General features: G+C 48.0%; 2 protein-coding genes across 4 annotated transcripts in view; both read right to left on the bottom strand.

Annotated features, from left to right (window-relative positions):
- Window positions 1-1,885, bottom strand: part of EDF1 (endothelial differentiation-related factor 1) — a 2,491-nt gene extending 606 nt beyond the window's left edge. Inside the window, exons 1-4 of one of the 3 annotated variants that reach the window (XM_006900587.1) lie at window positions 1,732-1,885; window positions 665-716; window positions 229-389; window positions 3-96 (exon numbers count right to left, since the gene is read on the bottom strand). In XM_006900587.1, the coding sequence (XP_006900649.1) occupies window positions 3-96; window positions 229-389; window positions 665-716; window positions 1,732-1,809 (385 nt within the window). In that variant the 5' untranslated portion in view covers window positions 1,810-1,885. The remainder of the gene's footprint in view (window positions 1-2; window positions 97-228; window positions 390-664; window positions 717-1,731) is intronic. The other 2 variants (XM_006900589.1, XM_006900588.1) reach the window with 2 other exon arrangements.
- On the bottom strand, window positions 1,353-1,679 carry LOC102875371 (proline-rich protein 2-like; the record flags this gene model as incomplete). The annotated part of the gene is made up of 1 exon (XM_006900620.1): window positions 1,353-1,679. A coding segment is annotated over one exon (327 nt), but the record flags the coding sequence as incomplete, so codon positions are not given.
- Window positions 1,886-21,136: the final 19,251 nt, after the last annotated feature.

Raw genomic sequence — 21,136 nt, forward strand, 5'->3', positions numbered from 1 at the left:
ACCAATGGCTCTCTCGATCTTGCCCAGCACCTGGTTGTTAGGGATGGCCCGCCCACTCTCGTAGTCAGCAATCACTTGCGGTTTCTCATTGATTTTCTAGAGAAATGGTCAGAGAAGACAAGCCATGAAGGACGGCCACACACACTGGGGGACATGCCCAGTAGGCCCCTACAGTGCCTCAGGGTCCACAGGCTGTCTTCCGACACAGCCCCAGCGGCCTGCACTCACCGTGGCCAGGTCCTTCTGCGTAAGCCCCTTGCTCTGCCGGCCCTGCTGGATCACCTTGCCAACTTCCAGGGTCACCCTGTCGTGGTGCAGCTCCTCTGTCTCCCGGTCCAGCTTGGCAGTGTTCTTGGTGACAGAGTGCTGCTTGTTCTGGCCAGCTGCCCCTGGGGCAGGAGTGGGACAAGAGGAGTGGTGAGGCTGCGAGGGAAGCTCTCTGACCAGTGACCTTTAACCCAGTCAGACCCGTGCAGGCAGCCAGCCAGGAAGGAGTTCATCCACACAGGCAGCTCCAGGGTGTCCTCAGGAAGTGGACAGCCTAACAAGGTCGCTACCCCTCCCACCTCTGACACCAGCCGCTGGTCACACACACTGCAAGCAAGGACACACCCAAGTGCCCATGGCGCAGTTCCCTGTGGGGACTGGACATCAGCACACCTACATTTCTTGGATGTCTCCACGTCTTCGCCTCTTCTCTGAGCAGCCAAGATGGCCTAGATAATGAGAAAAGGTTTTTTTGTTAAAATGAACGTCTGCAATAACTGGCTTAAACAAAACCCTCTGGGAGCCATAGCTGCCACTAAACATTAAAGGGGCCCCCCTCTAGTGGGCCCAGCCGGCCAGCAGAGAGTGCAACACCGAGTTTCTTTTCGGGCTGGAAACAAAAAGAACACAGTAACGGGTTTGTTCAGAAATTCATTTCTCAAACTACCCATTATCTCTGGGCACGGAGACAGATGGCCTGGGGTCTGGACCTCGGGTGCTGTCCCCGAGGACCTGCTGGCCATTTCCATGTAGTTCCCATCGCCAGGAAGCAGCCTGCTCGGACTCCAAGCTCAAAGGTCTTCTCCCGACAACTGGCTGTCACCAGTTTTCCCTTACATGGTGTGGATCCACAGGACCACTGACCACCCAGGTCTGGCTGTCCCAGCGGGAGCCTGCCAAGAGTGTGGGGCGCGTGGGCCCTCGAGGGGGGCAGGGACCGGCCTCCCGCCCATCAGACCGCATCACCGGACTCCAGGGGTGGCCGCTGGGTGACTTCTTGCCACTGTGACACGGCAAAGTGGGGTCCATCCGCACAGCGTCTGTCGGCCTGTCCCCCACCGCCACCCCCTGCCCGCCGCGTCTGCTCATCGCCCCCGCCCCTGTCTCGGGCTGTCCGCATTTGTACACCCCGACGGCGGGACCGATGGCCTCCGAGCCCGGATCCGCACCAGCTTCCAGGTCCTCTCCGGCCTGTCCCCGCCTGGAGGCCCCGGTCCCTCCGACCTGTCCCCGCCTGGAGGCCCCGGTCCCTCCGGCCTGTCCCTTCCTGCCGGCCCCGGTCTCTCCCCGCCTGGCGGCCCCGGTCTCTCCCCGCCTGGCGGCCCCGGTCTCTCCCCGCCTGCCGGCCCCGGTCTCTCCCCGCCTGCCGGCCCCCGTCCCTCCGGCCTGTCCCCGCCTGGCGGCCCCGGTCTCTCCCTTCCTGCCGGCCCCCGTCCCTCCGGCCTGTCCCCGCGGGGCGCCCACCTGCTTGGACTTGGCCTGGGCCGCCGTGGGGCCCTTCTTGCGCAGCACCGTCACCGTGTCCCAGTCGCTCTCGGCCATGGCGGGTCGGGCGCGGTCGGTCGCCGACTCAATCCGGCGGCTCCGAGGCAGCTGCTGAGACCCGGCGCGGCGTCGCGACGTCGCGGCTGCGCGACCCCGCCCCTTCCCCTCATTGGTTCGCGGCGCCGGGGGCGGGCACCTCCCGAAGTCCGGGACCAATCCGGGTGCGGCTCGTCTTCCGCGCGCCGGCGGCCTTGGCGTCGGACGTCACCGGTCGGCGGTGGGAGTTGGGGCGCCTTAGTGGGGAAACGGGGTGTTGCGGGGGGTGGGAGACGGGGTGTCGGGAGTGGGGTGAAGGAACACGAGGGGAGGACGATGGTGGGTGGGAGGGGACTGCGCGGGGAGGAGACACGGTGTGGGGAGGTGAGGTCGGGGGCGATGCAGGGGCGCGGGTTGGGAAAGCGGAGATCTGGGGCGGTGCGGGGAGGAATGGGGGCCGGGAGGCTCGGACCGAGGGGCGTTGGGAGGAAGCGGGCGTGCGGCGCGGTGGTGGGACTCTGGGTGAGCAGTGCCCGGAGGGAAAGGGGACCCCCGGGGAAGGGGTGAACTGAGATAAGGGAGAAGAGCAGTGCCCTGAGAGAAGAGGCGGCGGTGCGGGGAGACGGAGGAGGCCGAGGGAAGGCACAGAGGGGAAAGGATGCTGGAAGGAACGGTGGCCGTGGTGCGGAGAGTCAGGACACGTGTCCTAGGGCTGGGCCCCACCCCGCCCCTGGAAGCTGGACAGGTGTTAGGGAGCTGGGCGTCTGCCTCCCTCGGCCCCACACACTCCACTAGCCTTAGGCCAAGGCGCTGATGGGTACATGTCCCCTGGTCCTTCACTGCTGCTGTGTCTGCGTCTCCCTCTCATAGTCTTATCTTCTGAATGGAATTCTGAACCTCTAATCCATAAACAGACTAGTCCAGAGCAAGCCATCAGATTGCACCAAACTGTCAAACCTTGTTTGCATTTGGGCTGGTTATCTCTGGCGACCCAAAGCTGGATTCCCCTAGCAGCCAGCTGGGGGCCGCACATACACCTATTTCATACCAGCTGGTCCTGCTTTGCATGGCTGAGTCCACAAGTGAAGGCTCCACAGGGCCCCTTGCACTTCAGACCCGTCACCCTTTGCATCTTCAGCACCTGCAGTGTGCCGGGTTAAAGGCCAGTGAGCCGTGTCCACGCTCAATTCTTCATTGCTGCGTTCCCTGGTCCCTGCTTCCACTCCTCATCTGGACTCACATGGTCCCCTCGAATGAGCACACCAGGCTGTTTACCCGCTGGCTCCCTTTAACTTCAGGCCTGGAAGGAAGTTCTGGGCTTGCTACAACTTAAAAAGTATAAGTAGTCATTTCCCCCCAGTGTCTGCTCCATAGCCTTTTTAAAAAATTTTTTAAATTATTTTTGTGTGAGTGTACCGTCAAATCGGATCTGACTGGTACAGGAGGAGATTGTCCCTCCTTCCCTGGCAGAGCATCTGGTGGCTTCGAACTGTGTGCCTCTGGGATTGTAGTTGCAGCTCCTTGCCACTAGGCCACCAGAGCTCCCCTGTCTCCATAGCCTTTTAAATGCATATTTTCCAACTCAAGGTGCAGGTTCAACTTAGTTCTCAACTAAGAGCCCAAGCTCTCAGTCCCTGCTTTCTTGGGAAAGTCCTCTCTCCCACGTTAGCATATCAAATGAACTACTTTCTGGCATTAATTCCTGGGGTATTACTTTTTGCCAGTGGCTTCAGTGCCATTGGCTCTGTGAACCACTGGTTATTGAACATGTATTTCCCTGACTAGTTTTTTTGGGTACAGTGACTGTCTATTCCTTTCATGTTTTCATGTTTCCTGCGTCATTACGGTTTTGCCCATGTTGCACTTGGTAGGTGCCATCAGATCAACTACAACCTCATCATGACTCTTTGAAGAACAAATCTGAACCTTGCCCTGTCCGTGCTAACCTCACTTTCTCTGTCTTGCTCAAGCCTGTCCGTACAGTCACTCTCAATCGATCTTGGTAACAGCCTTCCTCTCTTGCAGTAACTTCTACCTTTCTCAGCACAATGTCCCTCCAAGAATTGCTTCCTACGGACAACATGCCCAAACTAAGTGAGATGCAGGCTCACCATCCTTCCCTCTAAGGAGCATTTTGGTTACACTTCTTCAAGACAGGTATGTCTGTTCTTTTGGCAGTTCGTGGTACAACACTCCTCACCAACATCAGTGAAAAAGTGTCCATTTTTGATCTGTCATCGTTATTCATTGTCCAAATTTCAGATACATAGGAAGCAATTGAAAATGTCATGGACTCTGTCAGGCCCATGTTAGTCTATAAACTGGTTTTCTTGCTCTTTAGAATTTTCAAGAGGACTTCACAGCAGATTCCCCAGTGCAGTGCATCTTCTGATTTCTTGATTGCTGATTTCATGGGTATTGATTGTGGATCCAAGAGAAATGAGATCATTGACAACTTCAATAATTTTTCCATTTGTCATGATGTTGCCTATTGGCCCAGTGGTGAGGATCTTTGTTTTCTAGATGCTGATGTTGAGCTGTAATCCGTATTGAAGGCTGTAGTCCTTAATCTTCCGCAGTAAGTTCAAGTCGTCCTCACTTTGAGCAAAGTTTTATCATCTGCAGGTTATTGATGAGTCTTCCTCCATTCCCGATGCTACATGCTTCATATCGTCCAGCTTCTCAAATTACCAGTTCAGCATGAAGATTAAATAGATATGGGGGAAGTATGCAACCCAGACACACACCTTTCCTGATTTTTAACCATTTAGCTTTCCGTTTTTCTGTTTGGACAACTGCTTCTTTGTAGACATTTCACAAGAGCACAATTAAATAGTCAGGGATTTCCAGTCATCTCCCTAATTTATTATGACCCACATAGTCAAATGCCTTTGCATAATCAATAAAACACAGGTGAACATTTTCTGGTTTCAGCCAGGTTCCATCTGACATTGGCAGTGATACCTCTTAGGTGACGGCCATTCCCTGTAGGTGTACTAATCCACCTGTTTTTGAATAATCATCACCAGGATTTTACTTGCATGTGATATTAGTGATAATGTCCACATTCTGCTAATGACCTTTTGGGGAATGTAAACAAGTGTGGGTCTCTTCCATTCAGTTGACCAGGCCTTCCCTATTTGTTAGCAGAGACAGATGAGCACATCCAGGCCTGCATCTGTTCCCTTAAACACCTCAGTTGATGTTCCATCAATTCCTAAGGGCTTATTTTTCCCCCCAATGCTTGCAATGCAGCTTGGATTTCTTCCTTCTTTACTCCTGGTTATTTATCATATATTACTTCCTGAAATGGTTCCGTGTTGATCATTTATTTTTGGTACTGTGCATTTCTTCTATTTTTGGTGCTTTCATCATCATCCAAGATTTTGCCTTTAGAATTCTTAAGTGTTGCAACTCAAGGCTTGAATCTGTTCCAGATCAGTGGTGGATTTTGTCCATTGGATCCTTCATTATGGAGACTTATGGTTTAAAATCAGGAAAAGCATGTCAGAGCTGTATCCTTTCTCCATACATTTCCAATCTGTATGCTGAGCAGATCAATCAAGAAGCTGGACTACATGAAGAAAACTGGAGTCAGGCTTGGAGGAAGGCTCTTGAACAAGCTACATTATGCAGATGATACAACCTTGCTTTTGGAAATTTAAGAATATGTGCAGCCTTAAATATGGGTTGCATCTCAACATCAAGAAAACAAAATTCTCACTACTGGACCTGTCATCAGGATCTAAAGACCTCAAACTCATTGTCATCGAGTCAGAACTCACAGCTGACCCTCCAGTGGGTTTTCGAAGGCTGTAAATCACACAGCAGTAGATCGCTCGTCTTTCTCCTATGAAGTACATGATGGTTGGAACCATCTGGAACTCCTTCCCCTGTCAACCACCAGAGCTCCCTAGTAACATGATAGATAGAGAAAGATCAGAGTTGTTACTGACTTCATTTTATTTGAATCCACAAATCAACACCCATAGTAAAAGAAATCAAGAAATAAAGTATGTGTTGGAGTGGTCAAATATACCATCAAGTAACTCTTTAAAGTGTTAAAGACCAAAGATGTCTGTTTAAAACTTAATTCAAACCCAAGAGGGAAAGCCCTTCCAAATACGGGATCACATAGAGACAGAGAAACTAACCGATCTGGGATCAAGTGAAAGACACCTGACCAGGAGAAACAGCACTGCTTCCAGAGGCCGGGGTTTGAATCTCCACCCCACAGGGAAGCTCCTCAGAGCAGGTGAGGGCCCATGTCTGTAGTCTCTATTTCATTGCCGTAGTACAGAGGCAAAAGGGTGTGGAGCTGCCTGGCAAAGTGAATTACTCTAAACTGCTGACATCTGGGTCACAAAGGGAGAAATACACTTTGAGTTTATTATTAGGTGCCAGCAGGTTGACTGTGGCTCATATGAACCCTGTCAATAACGAACTTCGGCTCTGTCCTGTGCCATCCTCACCGTTTCTGATGGACTCAGGCTCTTTGGTACATCTTGTCAATCTCTCTTCCTGAAAGTCTTTCTCTGACCCCCTGCCCTTCTCAGTCTTTTTCCAACGACTGGCCCCTCCTGACCACATGCTCCAAGTCTGTGACACTAAGTCTCGCCACCCCTGCCTCTGAGGAGCATTCTGGCTGCCTTTTTTCTAAGACCCTCTTCATTCTTTGGTAAGCCATGGAATAGTCAGTACTCTTTTAAGCAGTAAATGGAAAAAGGAGGTCATTTTAGGCCAACTCAGCTGTTATTTAGCCTAAGGTAGGGTCAGCCTTCAATAGGGATTAATCTCAACATCAAGAAAACAAAGGTCCTTACCATTGGGCCATAGGCAACATCAAGATAAGTGGGGAATGAATGGAATGATTTTATCTTATCCACCATCAACACACTTGGGACCAGCAGTGAGGATATCAGAAGATAAATTGCTTTGGGCAAGCAATAATGTCAGCTTAAAGACTAAGGTGCACCTGATCAGGCCATGGTCTTTTCAAACACACTTGCTCTCCATCTGAGAGCTGGACAATGAATAAGGGTGACAGAAGAAGAAGAACTGATTCCTTGAATTATGGTGTGGGAGGAGAGCGCTGAATAGCACATGATTGAAAAAATAAAACCAACCAAACCCAGTTACGTCTCAGGGAAAGTGCAGCTGGACTATCTAGGGATAAGGCATGTTGCTAGGAGAGGCCATTCCTCAGACATCATGCTTTGAAAAGCGGAGGGTCAGTGAAAGAGAGAAAGCCCCCACAAGGTGGACTGACATGGTGTCAGCGCCGTGAGCTCAGGTGTGTCGCCATGGTAAGGATGGTGCAGGACAGCACAGGTTTCAAGTCCACTGTTCATAGTGTTGCCGTGAGTCATACTCAGCTTGATGGCACCTGACGGCAACATAGGATTGGCCAGTTTAACAGCATGTTCAGTCCCCGTACAGGGAGCCTGATCGAAGCCATGGCATTTCCAGGTGCTTCCTATGCATTTGAAGTTGGAATAAGAATGGTAGGGGAAGAATTGAGGCCTTTGAGTTGTGGTGTTGGAGATGAATATTGACTATCCCATGACCTGCCGAAAGAACAAACAAGTCTCCTTTCAGGGAAGTGCCTCCCACGTGCTCCTTAGAGGCCAGTGTGAAACTTAATCCCATGAGATTCAGCTCACAGTGCTGGGGTTCTTTGAGAAGGGGAGCAAAACGGGGACTGAATAAAAACATAGATACAGTTTAGTTTGTAATCAAGGCTCAGGGGATTCATCTTCTCACAAAGGAGAAGAACACAGATTGCCATTAGCCCTTCATATTTATTTCTCAAAGAGCAAGTTAAGACAAACCACTTTGGCTTTTTAATCCTAAGCAGGCACCGTAGTTCTGCAGACGTGTCACTGCACTGTGTTCAGGAGCGGGCTCCACAGTTCTGGGGACTCGTCACCCCACCATCTGGGGGAGCTCTGTGGAGAGGTCCGTCCTTGGCCACATTAGCAGTCCGTCATTTTGCCAAATGGTCTGCCATCTTCACAGAATTGTGGCACCAGCCTCAATCTTAGCATGCAAGTCCCTCACCGTGGTGGTCTCTGCCCCCACATGCCTCACCCGCCTTGTCAGGAAGAGCCAGTCCTGGGGAAAGAGACAGAGAGAGGAAGCCCTTAGCAGGATGGATTACCACAGTGACTGGGCCAGGGAGTTCAAGCGAGTCACAGGTCAGGAGGCATCTTGCTGGTGGAGGGTCGGAGAGAGGGAGGAAACCCTTAGCAGGATGAATTGCCGCGTTGACTGGGCCAGTGAGTTCAAGCGTGTCACAGGTCAGGAGGACGGCACAAGCATGGACACAGCTCATGTCTGTTGTTCACAGAGTTACTAGAGTCCTAGCTTGATGATACCTCAACACAGACCCCTTAAGTACTGCCTGAAGACAGGCTTACACACTTTGTATATAATACACATTGTTCATCCTACATTCTTCAGTACTGTGCAGCTGCGGCAGGACATTGACAGAGAGGGGCCAGAAGTTCAAACTGAGTTTAGAAGAGGCCATGGCAGCAGGGAGATCATGTCAGATGGATCTTGGCTGAAAGGAGAGAATACTAGAAGAATGTCTACTTGTGTTTTATTGACTATGCAAGGCCATTTAACAGTGTGAATGATAAGAAATTATGGCTAGTGTTGAGAATAATGGGAATTTCAGAACACTTAATTATGTTTATACTAAATCTCTACTAGACTCAGAAGCTGTTGTCCAAACAGAGCGAGGGAACACTACCTCTTCCTGTTAAGTGCCATCGAGTCGACTCGGCGACCCCATGCACAGAATACCTGACCCCTGCTCTGTCCTCTGCTGTCTTCACACATCCTCACACAAGAGCCCATTGCAGCAGTCACCGTATCAATCCACCTGGTTGACAGTCTTCCTCTCTTGCCGACTCTCCACCCTCCCAGCATCATGGAATCTCCAAGGAATAGCCCGTCCTAGCAATCTGCCCAAAGTATGTGAGGTGAACCTCATCGTTCGGGCCTCCATAAAGCACTTCGCTGCACCCTCTCCAAGACAAACTGTTCTATCTCCATGGCATGTTCGGTGCTCCAACACCACAGCTCAAAGGCGTCAATTCTTCTGTTATCCTTACTCATTTTCCAGATCCCAGATGCACGGCAAGAAATAGACTATGGTCTGAATCAGATCCACCTTAGCCCTCAAACGGACATCATTGCTCCTCAGTTATTTGGAGAGGTCTCTTAACTACAGACTTTCCCAGTGCAGTGTGTCTCCTTATTTCTGGACTGCTGGTACCAAGGGTGTTAATTGTGGATCCAAGCAAGGTGAAGCTCTCGACAGTTTCAATCTCTTCTACATTCATCATCATGCTGCTTATTGGTCCAGTGGTAAGAATCTTTGTTTTCTTGACATTGAGGTGCAATCCATACCGAAGGCTGCATTCCTTGATTATCTTCAACAAGTGCTTCAAGTCCTCTTCATTTCAGTAAGTGAGATGTGTCAAGTGCCATGAGGGTTATCCATGGTGGACAGGTTTTGGTGGAGCTCCCTGATTAAGACAGACCAGGAAGCAGGATGGGCCGTCTACTTCCTAAATAACAGGCCTTTGAAAACCCTATGAACACTAAAGAAAGAGGAGAGTTATAGCAGTATAGTGGTAGAGCCCAGATTGGAAGTCATTTGAAATAAGGAAATAAGGAAAAACATTAACAAACATCAGTTAATAATATATGTAGTTTGAATGTTGAAAAACTGAAAAATTTTAAAAGTGGAATGGAATACATGAATATTGACATACTAGACATTAGGGCATACTAGACAAAGGACCTTCCACCTTTGGTAGGTGGATCAGTACTGGCAGCTTTGCCCTGTGAAAACTCACCTAGGCTGAATCTCATTCCCAAAATCCCCTCCTCTGAATGTTAATGGTTCAGATAGCCTTAAACACTGACTGAGATTTAGAAGGTGAATGTGTCCCCGTCATTATACATGGCAGCTTGACCAGCCTGTGATTCTCAGTGGCTTGCCAGTTGTATAAGGATGTCGTCATTCCCCGTAACCGGATCTGGTGTGAGCAACACTAGTTGTGAGATGATTGAGAAAAATAGGAATCCCAGAACACTAAATTGTGCTCATACAAAATCTATACCTAGACCAAGAAGCTGTTGTGCAAACAGATCAAGGGAACACTACATGGTTTAAAATTAGGAAAGCTTTCTCCATACTTATTCAATCTGTATGCTGAGCAAATTATTTGAGAAGTTGGAGAAGAATGTGGTGTCAGGATTAGAGGAAGACTTATCAATAACTTCCAGTATGTAGATGCTACAGCCTTACTTGCTCAGAGGAGGACGTGAAACACTTGTTGCAGAAGGTTAAACACTGCATCCTTCAATATGGATTGCATCAATGCCAAGAAAACAAAATTCCTCAGCACTGGGTAAATAGGCAGCATGATAGAGAAAGGATTGAGACTGTCAACAACTCCATCTTATGTGGATCCAGTCAGTACACTTGGTACCAGCAATCAGGAGACCAGGAGACATTGCACTGAGGAAGTCGCTAAGTCAGGAACTCTAAGTTACTGAGGGTCAGTGGTGTCAGTTTGAGGACGAAGTTGTGCCTGCTTCAGGCGTGCTCATGTCAGTCCCCTGTTACGCATCTGCGAGCTGGACAACACTGAACAAGTTCATCCCTTTCGATTTTTTTCTGACTCCAGCTCTTTATACATTTTACTATAATACTTTGTCTTGTGTTTGTGAACTGCCCTTTAAAGTCTTCTGTTTGATTCTTTAACTTCCTGATTTCTTCTCTTTGCTTTGTCTTCTCAGCATTCTAGTGCAATATTCAGACTCTCTTTTTTATTTTTTATGACATTCAATCCTAAAATACTGCTTTTTAAAAAAATTTATTATTAGGGGAGCTCTGGTGGCCTAGTGGCAAGGAGCTGCAACTACAATCCCAGAGCCAAACAGTTCGAATCCACCAGATGCTCTGCCGGGGAAGGAGGGACAATCTCCTGTACCAGTCAGATCTGATTTGACGGTACATGCACACAAAAATAATAAAATAAAAATTAAAAAAATGTATTATTAATTTCAATGAAAATTTACAGAGACTTTGGATTTCCATTCATTCATTGTTGTACTTTTTTCCCATCCCAACCCTCCCCCCTAGTACACTTCCCTCTTGGAAAAGTAAAAGAAAAATTCTTCCATTGTCTTACACTCCCTCCCCCCAGGTCAACTCCATTTATACAGCCTTTGCTCTGGACTCCTGTCATGACAAGAATATCCAATAACATATCCCTCTTAAACAGTTCTCTCCCTCATCTGTTTCAATGCAATATACAGTATTTATCCCATCTTTCTCAGTCTCCCCCAAACACCAAGGTCAGTCCTGTTTTACAACAGTGGCACTGTGCAGTATTTGTCCTTTTGTGACTGAGATACTTAGCATAATGTCCTCGAGGTCACCCACTTTGAATAATATTGCATGAGTTCCTTGTTTTTCGATGCAGTTTAGTATTCCATTGTGTGAATATTCCACAGCTTCTCTATCCATTCATTTGCTGATGGGCCCTTAGGTTGTTTCCAACTCCTTGCTATTGTGAACAAAGCTGAGATAAACATGGGTGTGCATATATCTGCTTGGGTGGCAGTTATGGTCTCTTTGGGGTATATTCCCAGTAGTGGAATTGCTGGGTCAAATGGTATCTCTATTTGCAACTTTTTGAGAAAGCACCATACTGCCTTCCACAGTGGTTGCACCTTTCACACTCCCACCAACAGTGAATAAGGGTTCCAGTTTCTCCACCACCTCGCCAGTGTTTGTTGCTTGTCAGACTCTCTTCTGACATCTTAGTCTTGTCTTCTGTCTTTGAATTTTTTTTTAATTTTTTTTTTATTATTTTTTATTATTTTGTGTGCGTGTACCGTCAAATCAGATCTGACTGGTACAGGAGGATATTGCGCCTCCTTCTCCGGCAGAGCATCTGGTGGATTCGAACCGTGTTTCTCTGGGATTGCAGTTTGTCTTCTGTCTTTGTAATGACCCTTTGCATTCTTCATGAATGATATTCTTGATATCCTCCCACATCTAGTCTTCCTTCATTAGTGTTCAACACCTCAAATTGTTGTCCCTGAGATGGTTTTTAAATACAGGTGGGATAAATTTGAGGTCAAATTTTGGTTCTCATGGATTTGTTTTCTTTTTCTAAGCCACCTTATTAGGATTAGAACCAAGAAGAGTCAAAAATGTATCCTTGGAAAATTAAGTTCTCAGAACCAGGAAGCCAATATTGACATGTGTAGAATTGGTGCTTTGGACACATAAGTGATGTCAGAAGAAGTGGGCACTGGGGTACATGAATGACATTGAATAATAGGGTCAGAATGAGAACCACTCCTTGAACTTCGAACTGTCATGGCTGCTTCTCACTGGCCCAGCTCCAGCCCCAAGGCCTGCCCGAAGGAGGAGGCCATAAACAGGACCTCACTTGAGTAGCATGCACCTCTCCCGGTTTCCTTTCAAGGATTGTGGTCCATTCCTTTGGGGATGTAACTTTCTAATAAACCTGTCTTCACTATTTTACCCTCATTTCTGCCTCATCGTCTGTTTCTTCTCGTCCCAGCGCTCTAATAAAAAGCTTCAGCTGACCTGATAATGCTCCGTACACTAAAGTCTGCTCTCCCAAGAGACCCTAAAACTGCTGTATGAGCTACGACCTTGGGACCTGGGTCTCTTCCACCTGGTGTAATTCTTCTGCCTGTACAAGAAGGGAGAACGAGGGCATTGACGGAACAGTAACATTTTTGGTGCTGAAACTTGGGATAATTCAAGAGGATGGATTTACCATCACCAAGTAGTCTCCAGCATCTAACTGGTAAGTGGGAAAAGGCTGGTGTTGGACTCGGGGAGAACGGGAGTAGAAAAGGCTTAGAGCAACCAGGAACATTCTGCTCCCTCTGTCTGTGTGTAGGGAGACTGCTCCTGCAGGTAGTCTGAGTCCTTCTTCCTGCCAAGTGGGAAAGCACTACAGCAGTTCATGCTTTTCCTGCAAGCACAGTATAAATCGATTTTACATGCTATTGATATAACAATAGCCTTTCTAGGATGGCAGGCCCATCCACCACATGTCCAAGGCGGCAGCGTCGATATACGGCATGTCGTTGATCCAAGATTGTGGCCCCACTTACCACATGCAGTCCTAGAACATACAGTAATATTATGCTTATCTGAGTACACATGATTAAATACATTTTTTTTCTACTAGAAAGAGGAAAGGTTTATTAACTGGTGACCCAGAGGAACTCTTGTTCCAAGAATTGGGTCTTAAAATTAAATACATATATTAATCATAAATGTATGTGTATTTTGTTTGATACTCGTGGTTTTTACTTTTACCCTTAATCCTCTCATCCACTTTAAACTTTGATAGAAAGTGTGAGATATGAATCCCATTTTCATTTTCTCTAAGTCAGTGCCCAATTTTGCCAGTTAGTTTCTCCATCTGATGAGTTTTGTCTCCTTGTTTATTGTCAGTTCACCACAGGCAAATGGACGGAGTTTTTATTCCAGCCCATTAGCCTGCAGTGTCTGTTGTTCACCGTTATTTTTAGTTGCTGTAGTTTTGTATTAGAGTTTAAGATCAAAAAGTGTGATGCCTTGTGCATCCTTTTTTCTTTTCTTTTCAGTCTTTATCTCCTTAAAGAATAAGCTTGGTAGCTGTACTTAGATTACTTGGACCTGTTTATAGAAGAATTATTTTGACAATGTTGAATTTTCTATCTATCCATGAAAAAGAAACATTACTTTCATTTAATTTGTTCTCTGGTGGCCTTACTGGTAAGAAGTTGCACTGCAATCTCAAAGGCACATGGTTTGAGACCACCAGCTGCTCTACAGGAGAAGGATGGGCAGTCTCTTCCGGTGTGATTAACTGCCTCTGAAAACTTGCCAGAAAGTCAGCTGTGGGCCCCAGGCGTGTGTGGGTGTCCCAGGTGTGTGGAGATGTCCCAGGTGTGTGTGGGTGTCCCAGGTGTGTGGGGGTATCCCAGGTGAGTATGGGGGTCCCAGGTGTGTGGAGATGTCCCAGGTGTGTGGGGGTATCCCAGGTGTGTAGGTGTATATCTCAGGTTTGAGGGGGCATCCCAGGTGAGTATGGGTGTCCCAGGTGTTTGGAGATGTCCCAGGTGTGTGGAGATGTCCCAGGTGTGTGTGGGTGTCCCAGGTGTGTAGGTGTATATCTCAGGTTTGGGGGGCATCCCAGGTGAGTATGGGTGTCCCAGGTGTGTGGAGATGTCCCAGGTGTGTGTGGGTGTCCCAGGTGTGTGGGGGTATCCCAGGTGTGTGTGGGTATCCCAGGAGTGTGGCAGTATTCCAGGTGTGTGTGGGTGTCCCAGGTGTGTAGGGGTGTCCCAGGTGTGTGATGGTGTCCCAGGTGGGGGGGTGTCCCAAGTGTGTGTGGGTGTCCCAGGTGTGGGGGGTTATCCTAGGTGTGGGGGGGTGTCCCAGGTGTGTGTGGGTTTATGCAGATTGAACCTTGCCCTTCCTTGTAGTTTACAGCATTGCTTATCAAACTGGATAAAGGCCCAAGAAAGGATGGCTTTTCCTTCAACAGCCAAGGGATTACATCAAACAAAAGAGTTTCTGTTCTTTCCCCACCCCCATTTTTTACTGTCTGCAGTTTTCTTCAGCAGGGTTTTGCTATCATGTGATATTAGCAATATTGTTCAGTCATTTCCACACTCTGTTCGATCATCTCTGTTTTGGAATTGGAATAAATATGGAACTATTACAGTTAGTTGACCAGGTAGTTGTCCAGTTTTCCTGTACAACCTGATGAGCACGTCTAGGACAGCGAATGTTTGTTGAAATATGTCAGTTAAGGGAGCGCTGGTAGCCTAGTGGCAAGAAGCTGCACTGCAATCCCAGAGGCGCACGGTTCAAATCCACCAGCTGCTCTGCTGGAGAAGGAGGGACAATTTCCTCCTGTACCAGTCAGACCTGATTTGATGGTACATGCACAAAAAATAATCAAATTAAATTTAAAAAAAGAAATATGTCAGTTAGTATCCCATCAATTCCTGATTTCCTTGCTTTTTTACCGATTCCTTCCCAGCAGTTTAACTCCCTTCATCACCATTACATCTTTTTTTTAATCACCATTACATAGTAATCATATGTTGTTTCATAAAATTCTGACAGCCTCATCTTCTTGGTACAGTCACTGCACTCCCTCCATTTTCTTTACAACTTGAGACTTGAATTAATTTTTCAGTTCCTTAATCCACCTTTGCTTTAAATTGCTTTTGGGTCTTCTACAAAGAATGGTGTTCTTCTCCCCAGCTTTGTGTCTTTTCAGAGTCAAGACCTACAGAATCTCTGGATCTATTTTTTCTCATCCGAGCCCTAACATGGTTCAGGGTCCTAACATTAGTTAGGTTCCTAACAAATTCCTTTATCTTTGCATGACCACTATAAGAGAACACCAGATTTAAGGATGTTCAGGCTGCTTGTATTAACCATGAAAGCTTTATATTCTAAATTGTGCATGTTGCATCACTGGATAAAAGATTTATCACAGTTAACATGTTAAAATCTTTAAAATTACTTAAACCTCTCAGATTACAACTTGTAAGATGTATAGCCTAGATCCCTATTTCCAGCCAGAGGAGGCAATTCTAACCAACTTGAAAATTGAGAGTGAAATTTGAAGCATTCCAAATGAACAAGACTGACCAGCCTCCTCATCAAAGGAAGAATTTATAAATATCAGTCTTAGTATATGTTAATTATGGCTTTAATCAGTATTTGAAGATAGTAATTGAACATGTTAACCATTTGTTTTTGCTACCACCACTAATTAAAATAATGTTGTCCCAACAAATAGCAAGTTTTCTTGTTTAGAATCTTGGTATTATTAAGCCATCTCATATTGTAAGAAAAAAACAAACTCAAAAGAACTCCTGTTAGTCTAGTTCACATTGGGGATGGTAATTTCTAAGGACAAATGTAGTAGAAATCTAAAATTGCAGCTTTAAAGTTTTTAAAGATGAAGATCTCTGAATTAGTATGAGGACTCTGAAACTTTGACTAGTGCCCGGAAGCTGCCAAGACAGAGTGTGGCCAGGTAATCGGTTCTCAAGCTGTGTGAGGTAAGAAACTGCAACCACTCAGCTTCTGGTCCATTAGTAGCTTTCTGAGTTGCACTATTTTTTAATTTATTTTACCTTCAACAGAACAAGTAAAGTATCATCAGTCAAAAAACATTTCTGTTTTAGTACTTTTGATTGCTTATTACAGAGAACATAGGGGATTGCATTTTTGGTCTCAGTAATTTTATGCATGTTGTTGTTGTTATGTGCCATCGAGTCGCCTGTGACCCTATGTATAGCATCTTTGAAGGTTTCCCTGTCCTAAGCCAGTCTCAATAATTCCGACACACCAACCCCCATTGCCCCAGTTACTGTATCAATCTGTCTTATCTGGGGTCTTCCTCTCCTGCACTGTCCCTCCACCCTTCTGAGCATGATGTCCTTCTCCAAGGACCGGTCTCTCCTAGCCACGTGCCCAAAATATGTGAGACAGAGCTTCAAAATCCTAGCCTCCAAGGAGAAACTTGGTTTCACCCTCTCCAAGACAGACCTATTTGTTTTCTTGACAGTCCATGGTATGTTCAGGGCTCTTCTCCAGCACCACAATTCAAAGGCATCAATTCTTTTTCTGTCATCCTTAGTCATTGTCCAGCTCTCTAATGCATAGCAAGTAACTGCAAAGACCATGGCCTGGATCAAGTGCACCTTAGTCTTTAGACTGGCATCGTTGCTTTTATACTCTGGATAGGTCCCTGACTGCAGATTTTCCCAGTGCAGTTGTCTTTTAATTTCCTGAGTGCTGGTGCCAAGAGTGTTGATTGTAGAGCCTTGTTGTTGTTGATTGCCTTGGAGTCGAGATGGCTCATAGCAACCCTATGAACAAAAGTCCTGAAGCCTTTCTATAACTATCTACATCATGTTGTGGAGCCGAGCAAGCTGTGATTGTTAACACCCTCAATTTCTTCATCTGTCATGGTGCTGCTAATTGGCCCAATGGCGAAAATCTCTGTTTTCTTGATGCTGAGCTTTAATCCATATTGAAAACTACAGTCCTTACCTTTTGCAGCAAATGCTTTAGGTCTTCTTCAGTTTCAGCAGGCAAGGTTGTGTCGTTTACACAACATAGGTTGAGTCTTACTCCAGTCCTGATGCCACATTCCAAGTTGTGCCAAGAAATCCGGAGGACAACTGCTTGGCCAACTGACTGGAAGAGATCCATATTTATTCCCATTCCAAAAAAAGGTGATCCGACAGAGTGTGGAAATTATCGAACAATATCACTAATATCACACATTAGCAAAATCCCTCTGAAGTTCATTCAGAAATGCCTGGAACAGTACATTGACAGAACTACCAGAAATAAAAGCTGGGTTTAGAGGAGGTCGTGGCACTAGAGACATTATTGCCAATGTCAGCTGGATCTTGGCAGAAAGCAGAATACCAGAGAAATGGCTGTCTGTGTTTCTTTTTTTTAATTTTTTATTTTTATTATTTTGTGTGCGTGTACCGTCAAATCGGATCTGACTGGTACAGGAGGATATTGCTCCTCCTCTGGCAGAGCATCTGGTGGATTCGAACTGTGTACCTCTGGGATTGCAGTGCAGCTTCTTGCCACTAGGCCACCAGAGCTCCCCGGCTGCCTGTGTTTCATTGACTATGCAAAGGCATTTGACTGTGTGGATCACAACAAATTGTGGCTAACCTTGAAGAAAATGGGAATCCTAGAACATTTAATTGTGCTTATGTGAAACCTATACTCAGACCAGGAAACAGTCCTCAAAACAGAGCAGGGAAGCACTGCATGGTTTAAAATCAGGATAGGAATGTCTTAGAGATGCATATCTTTTCAATCTATTAGAGATGCATATCTTTTCAATATCTTTTCAGAAGCCCAGGCTGGTTTCAGAAGGGGTCGTAGAGATATTGTAGCTGATGTTAGATGAATCTTGGCTGAAAGCAGGGAATATCAGAGGAATGTCTATCTGTGCTTCATTGACTATGCAAAGGCATTTGACTGTGTAGATCATAACAAACTGTGGCTGACTCTGAGAAGAATGGGAATCCCAGAACACTTGATCGTTCTAATGCGAAACTTATACTTGGACCAGGAGGCAGTCGTCAGAACAGAGCAAGGGAACACTGCATGGTTCAAAATTGGGAAGGGCGTACGCCAGGGATACATCCTATCTCCATACCTCTTCAACCTATATGCAGAACAGATTATCCGGGAGGCTGGGCTCTATGAGGAGAAATGTGGGGTCAGGATTGGTGGACGATTTATCAACAATCTGCGTTATGCGGATGACACAACCCTGCTTGCTGAAACTGAGGAGGACCTGAAGCGCCTGCTGCAGAGTGTCAAGGACTGCAGCCTGCAATATGGATTGAGGCTCAATGTCAAGAAGACAAAGATTCTCACCACTGGACCAATCGGCAGCATCAGAATGGATGGTGAAGAGATTGAGATTGTACACAGCTTTAGTTTGCTTGGCTCCATAGGCAACAGTCTTGGCACCAGCAGCCAGGAAATTAAAAGGTGCATTGCCATGGGAAAGTCTGCTGTTAGGGACCTCTCCAAAGTGCTGAAGAGCAGTGGTGTCTCTCTGGAGACTAAGGTGCGTCTGATACAGGCCATAGTCTTCGCAATCACCTGTTATGCATCAGAGAGTTGAACAATGACCAAGGAGGATAGAAGGAGAACTGATGCCTTTGAGCTGTGGTGCTGGAGAAGAGTACTGAGAATACCATGGACTGCTAGGAAAACAAATAGATTTGTCCTGGAGAGGGTTAAACCGGGTTGCTCCTTGGAGGCAAGGATTCTGAGGCTCCGTCTAACTTACTTCGGACATGTAGTGAGGAGAGACCGGTCCTTGGAGAGGGACATCATGCTTGGGAGGGTGGAGGGACAGCGCAGGAGAGGAAGGCCCTCTATGAGGTGGATTGATTCAGTGACTGGGATAATTGGGATGGGAGTGTCAGAGACAGTGCGATTGGCACAGGACAGAGCAGAGTTTAGGGCTGTTGTACATAGGGTCGCTATGAGTCACAGGCGACTCGAGGGCACATAACAACAACAACAACAACGACATCTTTTCAATCTATATGCAGAATAGATCGTTTGGGAAATAGGGCTTTATGAAAAGGAATGTAACATCAGGATTGGAGGAAGACTTTATGTATAGCCCTATTAAAAAATGCTTTCCAATTTGCAGTGCTGCTAAAATCCATAGATTTCCAGACCTGAAGTTACATTCAAATACAGGTGTACTCAGTACACCACCAGATAAGATAGGCGTGTGCAGGCACAGAAAGAGGAAGGGCATGGTCAAGGGTCAGGGGGCGTGGCCCACAAACCCAAACAAGGGCCGTGGTCTGGTCCGGAGCGTGACCAACCAGAAAGACACGAGTCGGTGCAGGAGCCGAGACACGGGGGCGTGGCGAGAACCCGAGATGCATGCGGGGGCGTGGTCAAACGAGAGGGCGGGGCGTCGAGGGGCGTGATCTAGCTGGATAGGGGCGTGACCAACCGGATAGGGGGCGTTACCGAGCCGCAGGCACGGGGGCGTGACGAGAACCTGAGATGCATGCGGAGGGCGGGGTCAAGCAGGGGGCGGGGCCATGCGGCCGGGCTGGGACTGGGGTGGGGTCACCAGGCTCCGGCCCTCCCCTCCTTTCTCCTTTCCTCCACTCCATCTCCCCCTCCCCCGCCGCTGTTCCCGGTCCAGGCTTCAGGAAGGTGACGGGAGTACGCAGCTAGGAAGGCTTGTCTTCTGTGGGAATTTTCCATGACTTTGGCTTTTCTTCTTTGCACCTCTGTGTGGTTTCCACAATTTCTGAAATCGAACAACAAAGGAAACTGCCGCCGGCCCACGTGTCTTCCTGTGTCAGCGTACAGCTGCGTTCCTGCCTTTCCAAAGGTCTGACCCCGCCAGCCTTTTGGGCGGCAGCCACGCGAGGGCTCGCACCACCCAGGAGCTGCCGTCGCCTAATGCACAAACGTGTTTAACGCTGTGACATTATCGTACGGGTTAAAATGAGAAATGTGCAGGAGGGACTGATTTTATCACCTTTCTGTTTCCTTCCGAATTTCTTCTTTATTAAACAACCTATGCACTCCTCGTCTCTGCTCATCGCAGCCCTTCCTGTGTTTCACCGGGAGCCAGGGGCCGTGCCCACCCAGAGGTGCCTCAGAAGAGAGGCCACCTACGCACTGAGGCCTCTCGTGCCCGGACACAAATACGAGTGTGAGCATCCACGCAGCTTGGAGTGCCTGACAACTCGGGCCCGGGGCTTCCCGGGGCGGCACCCCAGCCGCCTAGGACTTGAAGCCCTGCCCCTCCCACGGTGGAAACAGTGAGAACTTTGCAGGAGCCACCACCTCGGCCTCTCCTTCATCAGGTCACCTACGAGGGTCCCTAGTGCCCAGGGTGGGGCTCTGAGCAGCTGGCAGGGGGCTGGCACTCCTGTCCAGGAAAAGTCTCTCCAGGAGAGGTGTTGGCCAGGCTGGCTGCCTCTTCCCGGAAGTGCTGTCAGGTATCTGGCCAGAGAGTCACACGGTCTCCTTCATTGTCCTACAGAAAGAGAGGAGGGCTGGTCAGCACCTGCCTTGGGAGATGGCCGCCCTCCAGACTGTGAGAGATGGTGCTGCAGGTTTGAGGACGGCTCACACAGAGTGCAGGCTGTCCTCGGACCACAGTGCAGGAGAAGAGGAGGTACCTGAGGCTGAGGAGTGGGGGTGGGCAGGCACAGATGGACGTGGCAGGGACCTGTACTGTCTCTCTCTTGGGGCTCCATGGTGTCAGGCTTGAACTGGGATGAGGGCTGCAGGCCAGTCTAGGGGCTTTCCCTGTGGCTGGTGGGTGGCAGGAAGAGCGTCTGGGAATCCCCGCATGCCTGATGAGTCACCTTCCTGGCCGAGTGACGCCCTGGGTGCCTGGGAAATAAGAAGACAGCTAGAAGGTTGCAGAGCAGGACCCTGAGGGACAGCCTGACCCCACCATTCACACGTGACACCTGTCCCCGAGGGGGACATGTGGGTGCTTTGTAAGTCTGTCACATGCTCCCTGGCTGCTGCCCGTCTCTGATCTTATGTCATCAGAAACCTCTGAAATGAAATGGCAGGGTCCTGGCCATGCAGAGACAGTGGCAAGGGGCAAGTCAGGAGTGACAGGGGCTCAAGTTATAGAGATTCCTGTCTTAGGACTCTATGACCTGACTACTGTGGACACAGGAGTGCGTGACCACCATGGAGACGGTGCAT

Source organism: Elephantulus edwardii, unplaced genomic scaffold (assembly GCF_000299155.1).
Source record: "Elephantulus edwardii isolate Elephantulus edwardi_28Jun2011 unplaced genomic scaffold, EleEdw1.0 scaffold00289, whole genome shotgun sequence".
In the NCBI taxonomy this organism is placed as follows: domain Eukaryota; kingdom Metazoa; phylum Chordata; class Mammalia; order Macroscelidea; family Macroscelididae; genus Elephantulus; species Elephantulus edwardii.